The sequence below is a fragment of the Aegilops tauschii genome, chromosome 3, assembly GCF_002575655.3.
Source record: "Aegilops tauschii subsp. strangulata cultivar AL8/78 chromosome 3, Aet v6.0, whole genome shotgun sequence".
Classification (NCBI taxonomy): Eukaryota; Viridiplantae; Streptophyta; class Magnoliopsida; order Poales; family Poaceae; genus Aegilops; species Aegilops tauschii.
In genome coordinates, this window is record NC_053037.3 from 493,306,002 (window position 1) to 493,316,418 (window position 10,417).

At 45.0% G+C, this 10,417-nt stretch overlaps 1 protein-coding gene across 1 annotated transcript; it reads right to left on the reverse strand.

Moving 5' to 3' along the window:
• Nucleotides 1-737: 737 nt before the first annotated feature.
• Nucleotides 738-3,480, reverse strand: LOC109763316 (protein neprosin-like). Its single transcript, XM_020322152.3, has 5 exons — nucleotides 3,278-3,480; nucleotides 1,992-2,159; nucleotides 1,722-1,775; nucleotides 1,465-1,602; nucleotides 738-1,277 (listed from the first exon to the last, which is right to left on the reverse strand). The coding sequence occupies exons 2-5, from the start codon at nucleotides 2,112-2,114 to the stop codon at nucleotides 912-914; spliced, it is 681 nt and encodes a 226-aa protein (XP_020177741.1). The 5' UTR covers nucleotides 2,115-2,159; nucleotides 3,278-3,480; the 3' UTR covers nucleotides 738-911.
• Between the last annotated feature and the right edge of the window lie 6,937 nt (nucleotides 3,481-10,417).

Here is a 10,417-nt window from a genome sequence, read left to right on the forward strand (position 1 = left end):
CCAGAGTCGCATTATAACTTGGCTCACATGGAATTTATTTATCATGTAAAATGTACAATCAAATTATGGATTTAATGTTCACTTGCTTTTCAACACTTATTATTTAGATTAGGCTTGTAGTAGTTTGTTTTCATGATCAGAGGTGGACTTCCTTTAGAGGACGTGGGGAGTGGGATATGTAGCGTGTGAAGGTCCAATGATAGTACATGGTGGGTTTGCACCAACCATGTGTTATAGGTGAATTTGTTATTTGATCAAGTCTCTTTGTATTAGTTTGAAATGTTATCTTTGTTGGGGTCGAAAAATAAGGTGACACGAATATTGTAGTGCATGCATCTTTCATCATTTGTAAATAAGAAATATAATCAAAATATTGTTTTTAATTGATACATATTATATAATTTGTAAAAGTACAAGATCGAGAGTGAAGGTGAAATGGAAGGAGGGGCAGTGAGAAGATTAGATAATGAATGTGGATGGTCAAGAAGAAATAATGATTGTCGATGAGGAAGAAATTGGAGAGAGAATTAGTTTGTAAGCATGGAAACCACATGCCATCACTTCTTGCAAGGGAGGTACGGCTACGAAGAAACGGCGATTGTCAAGGGAAAACAAAATGGGAGAGAGAATGGTGAAAGAGAAACGACGATTATTGAGGGAGGGAGTCTTTTGCTTGCTGTAAAAAATCACCATGGCAGCGCATGAGAATTAAACTAGTTGCCTTAGGTGGATGATTCTATTGCCTCTTCACTTTATTTACATATATGACATACAAGGAGAGCCATAACAATTTCCTTGTCGAAATAACTTGTAAACACATTATATCTTTATTATATTATTTGGATCTCATCTCAGACTATAAAGCTTTACTACATAGTACAACCACCAGGTCCGCCATAATAAAACATTTACTACATAGTACAACCACCAGGTCCGCCATAATAAAACATTTCGTCTACAGATAGAACGGCTCCATAGCATTTTTTGTGGGAGATAGAAGCAAAAAGGCCCCCGGGCCATGGATCAATTTTGTAGCCTCTACCAGTGTCATCAACAAATCTAACATCTCGAACAACTGCAGAATGTATCCCAGGCCAGTGGCCGCTGCCCATTGCAGGACTAGCACTCCCGGAATTGGAGAAGGTGTAACCACCCCACTCTACAAGATTTGCATGGTCTGCCATATTATTAAAGATACTTTTGGGCCAGAATCCAACAGCTCTAAGGCTTTGATTATCATAACCAAAGTACAACCACCAGTCACCATCATCTTTCTTCTGCAAGATAGACAACGGTAACTAAAACTTATTCCAGTAACTAGCAATACAAATGACTCTAGAATCAGAGGGTCAATTAGTGATGTCATCATCTATGCATAATTTTTTTGGGTCACAAATACCTCCTTAGATAAAAATTCTAGTGGCAAATTACATTTAGTGCTTTCATCGGGTTTTAACTGCTTACCTTGAATATCTTGATTGTGATCTTAAGTTTTCCGTTTTTGTGGTCTAGAGTGTCTCCTGGAGTGGTAGGCGCATTTTGTACTGGCACAAAACCATCGCATTTCAAGTCATAGCATCCGGTTGACTTATACCCATCAACCTGTCATGCAACAAAAGATCATGAATTGTATGTGTATTGCTAAGAAAATGTTAACCCCAAATTTTCAAAATATTGAACACAAGAAAAAACTAACAAATACAAAAAGTTAAACCATGTACCGTCCATCGTGTAAAGAAGTGTGTTTTGCTATCACCATATTCGGATGGGCTAACCTGCATAAAAGTAAATTAACAGTTGCTAAAAAGGTACTCCCTCTATCAAAATATTGAACTGCAAAATCATATTATATTTTGATACAGAGGAAGTAGCTATAAAGTTTTTGCATAAATAGAATGCATTTATTTAAAAAAAGTGCAATCGTCACTGAAAAGAAAATCCATGCATACCAAATAGGTTATGCTAGAGTAATCATCGAGCAACTAACTTACCGTCCATCCAGCTATTGCAGCATTGTGACTACTGAAGTCCTTCCCTCGACCGACCACACACATGTGTGATGAGCTTATTTGGTTATTGACATTTTTCATACCATAGACATCGAATGTTGACATGGCACCGAAGAGTACAGAGTCTGTCAAGTACTCAATTAGAGCATACTGTAGGAAGGCAAGATACCAGTTAATATAATACACTTCACACTACAATACTTATAATACAATGGTATATTGGAAGCTTTCTAAATCAAATTGGGAGCATTAATTTAGCTGATATCTAATTCAATTTAGGACCCTTATACTAAACCGACGTTTGATCTGGGAGCAACCCCCAACTAACGAATCGTTCGATCTGGGACGGATCCTCCAGTGAACAGAAACATTCGCTGGGAGGAACTCGCAAGCGCGAACAAATACGGCCCAACAGACATTTCTCGACAGGCCTCCTTCCCAAAAGTATCATTGATTGTGCATAACTAAATAAATAAGAAAAACCCAAAAAACAGTAAGAAAAAATGAAAAAAAAAACAGCGAGCTGGTTGGATCTGTATTTGAACACAAAGATGCCATACCTAAAAAATGCCACACATCAAAATTACAAAAAAAAAATCCCTTGGATTAAAAACTAAAAATCTGCCGCATCAAGAAAAACAAGAAAACGCTTAAGAATTAAGTTCACACGTGAACTCGCCATTGCTTCATAAAAAGATGATGGCAAAAGGAATATTAAGAAAATAGTCTTACGAAAACAAGCTTTCCATGGGATTTCCAAAAGATATGATTTCTATGGTTTAAAAAAGGATTTGGCCATTGTTAGTTAAACGAATGTATACAAAAAGAAATTTCACATGTTTTGTTCCAACAAAAGTTACCATGTTCCAAAAAAATGAATGGATAAAAATTGACATGGTCAAACAAAAAAACTATGTTGCTCATAAAATAAAATTGCCATGGTTCAAAATTAAATTTAAATTGTTCCAAAAATAAAATAATAATAATAATGGCATGGGTCAGAAAAGATGTAAATTTCGTATATACATTTGACATGTAGGAATTTGAAATTCATACAATTGTTTTTGAATTTGTCAATTTGTGATTATACAACTTGCAATGTTTGGAAACCACAAAAAAATGGGTTTGCATTTGAAAATGTGAGCATAAATGAATTTGCCATCTGATGAACATGGACATAGTACAAAATACAAACTTTGCCAACAATCTGAAAATTACAAAAATAAACACATCATCTGCATCTAAATAGGCATGACCTGAACACCTACCGGCGTCCGTGCTCTCTGGATAGGTGATCATGGTGTGCTGAATAGGTGGCGGTGGACAACCAGCGCGGCCACGTTTGCCGCGGGACCATGAGCGCCCAGGCGGTCGGTGGCATCAGGTAATAGATGGTCGCGCCCGATAGCGCCGTCGTGCAGCCAAGGTCGATGACCAGTCGCACACCGCTGCATCACTTCATCCACGCAACCACCGCCTCCCACACCCACCCATCCCCCCACCCCCCGCCCCCCGCGCTCCAGCTCAAGCTTGATGTGGAGCTCCTCTGCGGCAGATCCCCACCCCTCTCCCCCGCGCTCCAGCTCAAGCTCGATGTGCAGCTCCTCTGCAACGAATCCTCTACACCGCCGCCGCCGTGCGCTCCAAGCCCATGTGCAGATTCTCCGCGGCGGCTTCTCTCCGCCACCGCCGCCGTGCGCTCGCGCTCGAGCTCTAGTCGCGGCTCCCCACGCCGCAACGCACTCCTGACTCCCCGCACCAAACATCTCCCCCGTCGCGGCTGCTCTACATCGTCGCCTCCCCATCCCACGTTCAATCGCCGGAGTCCGGAAGGTCACCGCAGCACCGCGGGAACAGAGGAACTGGAAGTGAGGGAGAGGATATGTCAGAGTCTCCCGCAGAGGCAGAGGATGACACGAGGATGATGTGTCCCCCCGCACCTGCTTCAAGATTAGTGCAACAGATCTGACGGCAGCGAGCGCGTACGCGCGAAAGTCCTGAGAATCTGATGTCAGATTTTTAGCAATTTTTTAGGGGAGATTTTTAGCATTTGAGTTAATTTATTTGAGTCCAAGGCGGTGGCTTTTCTCGGGATCGACTAAGTCCTGCCACGCACTCGCAGCGAGAAGTAGTCTTTTATAATTGTCTTCTGCCTTCTATAAAAATATGGCACGCCTTTCGTGTACTCTTGAAAGAAAAAAAGATTTTTAGCATTTGATTTAATTTATTTTAGCATTTGCTTGTTCACCCACTTAATTATTAAGAAAGGCGAATAATTATTGCATAATCAGCGTTGTTATTGCCTGGGCTCGAACAAACTAACCATGAACCACTGGCCATGGTGGAAACCGGCGAGAAATTCCTTCTCCGCCGGCAAAAAAAATTAGGGCCAGCCATCTCTTATTTCCTCGTTTCGAATTTTCTGTTGCATCTTACTGAACACTAGTAGAACGTCCGTGCGTTGCTACGGGCTACCATGCATATAAATAAAATAAACAAATGATTAAGGTCGTCTTCAAGGTCGAAACGCATTTCTCCCTCATACGTCCAGGCATGTTCGAACATCAAACAAGCGCCCAGGACCACAATTCAAGCCCATAGAGGGGATGTCGTTGTCTGGACTATTCGCCGTGTTATCTCAGACACATTGTGTTTAAAGGTAAGTAGGTAGCTAATCTGCAGCAGCAAGAGCGTAAAAAAAGTAGTTCTAACATGAGGATGCAAGGAACTACCCGCATCTAATTGTGTTCATCATCAGGCCTAATGTCAGGACCGGGTTTTCGGGATATAATTTTCCAAAAAATGGCCCTTGTGCTCACCAGCCCCAGGATTACTGTTAGCTGGTGAGGCACCAACTTGATACAGAAATTCCAAGCAAAGTACAAAATATGTAGTACAAGACCATTGTGGCCTATGAGTACAACACTTGGTTTCTAGTGGTTGATGGCGGAAGCGGTTTGTGGTTCATCTGCGTCTGTGGGACTCCATTTCCCACAAGAACAGCTGACCAGGATAACTCCAATCTTCGCGAGGCTGCTATCATCATTGCGTAGGTTCCGGGGCTGTCATCGCAATGTTCCTCTCCAAGCAAGAAATCTGACCAAGACAATAGCCAGGGACAAGCCAGTGAGTACTTTGAATGTACTCACAAACATTATGAACACGGGTATAATATAATAGTGGGTAATCATACTCCGAAAGATTCTACGATCATAACGTCTGTCACGAAATAAACAAAAATTCAAGATGCACGCGTGCAGGTAAAATATGAATGTGCAATACGGGAGTAGAAATAGAATGCACCGATCGAGTGTCTGAAGCGACGCCCCGAAAGGATAATAAGATAAATCATGCCTCAGTCGGGCGTCTGAGCGACATCACATAAAGGGCTTATGAAGAATAAATAAATGACAAACATGCCGCAGTCGGGTGTCTGAGCGACACCACATAAAGGGCTTATAAAGAATACATAAATAACAAGCATGCCACAGTCGGGCGTCTGAGCGATACCACATAAAGGGCTTATAAATAAATAAATAAATAAATAACAAGCATGCCGCAGTCGGGCGTCTGAGCGACACCACATAAAGGGCTTATAAATAAATAAATAACAAGCATGCCGCAGTCAGGCGTCTGAGCGACACCACATAAAGGGCTTATAAATAAATAAATAACAAGCATGCCGCAGTCGGGCGTCTGAGCGACACCACATAAAGGGCTTATAAATGATAATCGCAGTGAGTAGCCCGGAGGTAGAACCGTCCCAGGGATACTCAATAATTCAAATAATGTAAATGGTTAGTCCACAATAATAATAATAAAAAAAATCCTCACATGACGGTCATAATCAATGTTCTAGTTTAGCAGTTTTTTCCTCCGAAGATCGACACAAAGACCGACACTTGACCCATCCCAGACTGTAGTCCTTAACCATGGACACGGCTATTCGAATAGATGTATAATCTCTGCAGAGGGTGTACTCTTTACCCACAGGTAACGGATTTCTTTAGTCCATCGGGACTCATTCCGTCTACGGTCTTTTAATTGAAAACACGCCTGACCTGCACACACCAGCTTAACTTACCGGTGTCTGGAATCACCCACAACACCTGTCAAGCAAAACTCTAAGTGGGGAGGCTACAACCTCGACGTAGCATGGGATCAAATTTATATCGCGCGCTCTAAGGGGTGCCGCCCTCTCGGTCCCAACCGGAAACACCCATGCCCCCGGACCGGATGACTGGCTTTAATCCATGGCCATGGGACCCTCATCACGGCCTCTCTGTACGGTGTGTGCTAGGACGGGGTTGACAACTTACTGAAGCGTACCCTACCTGCGGCAGGGACAAGTGGTAGTACGAAGCAAGTATGGGGGTTACTGGAACAAGACTCGATCTACGGCCGACTCAGGAGGTTCAAGTATTCCCTGTATGAATAGCATAACAAATATATTTCCATTAACAGATAAACTCACCACTCATCAAGCCTCACCATGCCATACCGGACATACTCATCTCAACAAGGAACTAGGGACACGCTCGTGTCTACCCAAGACCGCGACTTTCCCGGCTTCCTTCCGGTATGCATGAGAAGTTTACGAGGGTGATTACCACCACCAGCATATCCATTTTTAACAGTAAAGTATCTCCATTATGCACTGATGCGTATGACTTTATCGTCACATAAAAATAACGTATGCTCCAAGTCAAGGTGGTGCTGCAACCGTATCAACAACACACAAAAATATTATGCCAGAGTTAAGAATGCTTGCCTTCAAGAGTATGCAAGGGGGTGCACTTTTTGAAAGTTGCTTTCTTCTCCAAAATCCTATTTTGAGAAATATTCAAATAACACGTATTTCAAAACCAGTACAAAAAGTGGTCCCCAATATTTTTGAAATAAATCTTAAAATAAACTAGATGAAATTTGAGAGAGGTAGGAAAAAGAATCAACTCATTTGGAGTTTTATTTTAAAAGATATAGCCAGTCAAAGTTCTGTTTTAAAAAACAGAAAAAGAAAACGTTTCGGAGGGGCTTACGCTTTCTGTTTAGCGAAGACGTATCTTGCGAAATACGCCTCCACTTAAAACACACGTCGGCGGGGACTGAGTCACTGACAGTGGGTCCAGGGGGCCCACTGGTCAGGTTTGACTATTCTCGTCTCCCTCCTCTGCCTCTGCCCGAACGGAGGCAGGGCTCCGGTGATCGCCGTCGACGAACGGCGCCTCTCCGCGGGGTCCTGAGGGCGGGGATGGATCCGCCAGCCCAGGGCGGTCCTCCCGGTGGGCGCTAGGCAGGTGGGGACGGAGGGAGTCGCCGGCGGTGAGCTCCGCAGCGGAGGAGGCTTCGGGAGTGAATGGGGGTTTGGGCTCCGGTGGTCTCCAATCGAGGCTGAAGCGCTGGGCAGCTCCGCAAGAACAAGGGGAAACGGGTGGTGGTGTTGGATGGGCGGGGGAATGTCTGGTTGCGACGAACGGCACCGGAAGGCGGCGGCGGCCGAACCGGCCGGAGACGGGGAAGACGGCTACCAACCGCCGATTGCTTGCTGAGGGGGTTGCTACGGGGTGGCATGGGGTCGCATGAGTGCCCGGAGGAGCTCGGGGGCCTCCTTATATAGGCGTTCGAGGCGGGTCCCGCGGCGGCCGTGGATAGGATCGCCGGTGACCGTCGTGCTGTAGCCGCAGGGCGACGTGGCGGCGACGAGCGCGTGCCGACGGGTTTGTGGATGAGCTCGGCCTGTTCAAGAGGGCAGCTGGCGCGCGCGGGCGGTTTGGGCGGCGCCGTCCGTGGCAGGAGCCTACTGCCGACGCCGGCGTGCCGCCAAGGGCTCTGACGGCGACGTTGTAGGGCGTGAGGGGCGGCTCTGCGACGCGGGAGGGGGCGGGCGTGTTGGCTGCGAGTGGGGAAGGCTAGAGCGGGAGCGGGGAGGCGGCCGTGCGACGCGGCGGCTCGGGCGCCCACACGTGCAAAACGTGCGCTCTGGGCGTGCCCAGAGCACGCACGGGACGTGCTCGACGTAATGCCAGGGCAGCCTAGAGTGCTAGAGCGCGGCTGGCAATTAGGAGACCTAGGTTAGGAGTAGCTAGGATCTTAGTGGACAAGGTTACTGGGTTAGAGGATTAGGTACACAGTGCAAACTAAAAACCATGCCAAAACTGACTGTGCACACCAAGTGTTCGACAGAATGCTAAGTGCATTTAGGCAACTCTTGGAGTGGCCAAAATCTCCAGACCCTAGTCTCTTTAGGAGCTAAAGAAGGTGGTAAGGTTAGATTGGCAAAAACAGAAACTTGTTAGTGCAAGTTTTTGAGAAAGTCAATTTTGGGCAGAAACAAAAAGCTATCATTGCATGCACTAAAAATCCTCCAATGGTTCCAATCTCCTGGACTTAAGGGTTTGATAGGGAGGACTACAAGTAGGAAAAAAGCTCATGGGCACTAGAGCAAAATAAAATAGGGTTGCAGTACAAATCACCAAACTGGAGCAGAATGAAGATGAGGATGATCCACTCAAGTTTTTCATAGAACAACACTGGGTTTTTGCATGAAGTTGAATTATATGCATCTACTAACATCTCCAAACACTTGGAAGGATTTATAAAGGAATAATTAAATAGGTTGTAGTGCAAAAATACCTACTGGACCAGATTTGAAAAGTTGATGTAGAGCTCAAAATCTCCAATAACCAAAGGATATTCTTGCATAAAGGTGATGTGGAAACATCACATGACATCCCCAAATTTTGGTGAAAATTTTAAATGCATTTATCAAATGGTTGCAGTGCAAAAGAGGCTCCAAATTTTGAAAGATCATTTTAAAAGAATAAAACTCAGGAAAAACAATTATGCAAATAAATCCACTGATAAAGAATTGTTTTATTGAGAGAGCATACAAGTCCAATAATACTTTTGAAAAGTTTCCACTTGAGGTAAAAACCCACAATGTTAAAGAGAAGAGGGGTTCTGAAATCAAAGGAGAAATCCAGAGAAATGAAAATTTAATTTCCTGGCAAAATTTTAATTAATAAAACAAGGTCTAATTTTTGGGGTGTTACAACACTACCCCCCTTAAGAAAAATTTCGTCCTCGAGATTTGCTAAGGGTTGATTTAAAAATAATACTCCCATTAGTTGAAACCAAGAGCTTGCTCATGGCACAAACTTAGGGTACAATCATAAGCTGCAACACACAAATAAACATAGCTATGACGTTTACAAGGAAAACGGCAAAAGGACAGGGTCCTGAGAAAACGTCTCTGGTACAGGGGCACACTCTTCTTCTATCGGGGGAAGCGGATTGACTAGCCGATGAATGCGTCTCTCCTGGTCGGGCCTCAGTGGTCTGCCGATGGCGATCTGAGGATTTAAAACAGCGAGGCACTGGAGATAACCCATAACTCGCTGGGTCAAACGTTCCTGAGCGATAACATACTGGGCAAGGTTGGCCAGTACTGGATCTCTCTCAATCAACCCACCGGGAAAAGATGCTACTTCTCCGGGTGCTGCACGACTCGGAAAGTAATAATACCCTCGTTCGCTGGCATAGGGTACCGCGAATCGAAGACGAGCAAGCGCTTCGTACGCAGCAGCTTCTATGGCCATATGCGGAGTCGGCATGGATTTCCCCACGAAGGAAACTTCCGTTGGGTCTTGGTTTGGGTTTACGGGAGGGATGTGCACCACTGTCCAATATTTCGAGGTGGAAGGGGTGATCCTCGATTTGAGCAACTCGTACTGGGGTGGATGGATGGCACTCATGGTACTGCAGGTAAAGTCCCACAATAACTTAATGAAACTACCCGGGGTTGCGTCTAGAGTTCTCAGATAAATACAGGGGGTCGGCATGGCAAAGAAATGGCTGTGCGTGTTGTGCACAAGGTGAGGGGTACTTGGCAAGGTCACGAGGCGGCCGTTTATATAGCACTGGGGCTGGGTTATTTACCGTGGCGAAGGGTAACTGGTTCTGTTCTATGGGTCGGGGTCAAAGCCACAGATACTCATATCCCACAAATGTGACGTATACTGTGGGCGTCGTCGGGGTGGTTTTGGTAGCTGCGCCCGGAATTTAAAAAGAAATGTAACTGTACGCTAACGTACATATGCATGGCTACTATCCAAAAATAGGGGCGCACAAGCATACATCATTTAATAAAGGCGATACAGGATCACATAATTACAAGGCGTAGAAATATTAAGGCTCGTTACTACTCGAGTGACTTAGACTACTTCGTTAATATCTAAGCGGGCTTGTCTAGTGGACGTCGAAGCTTCTCCACGGGTTTCACCGTCGGGATTAGCCGGATGAGGTTGAGGGGCTGCAGGGTCGGGGTAGCGATGATGGCCATCGCGGGGGTTGTTGGCTACAACCCCGTTGGAGTGTGTTCCCAAAAGGCGACGAAGCACTTCTGGGGA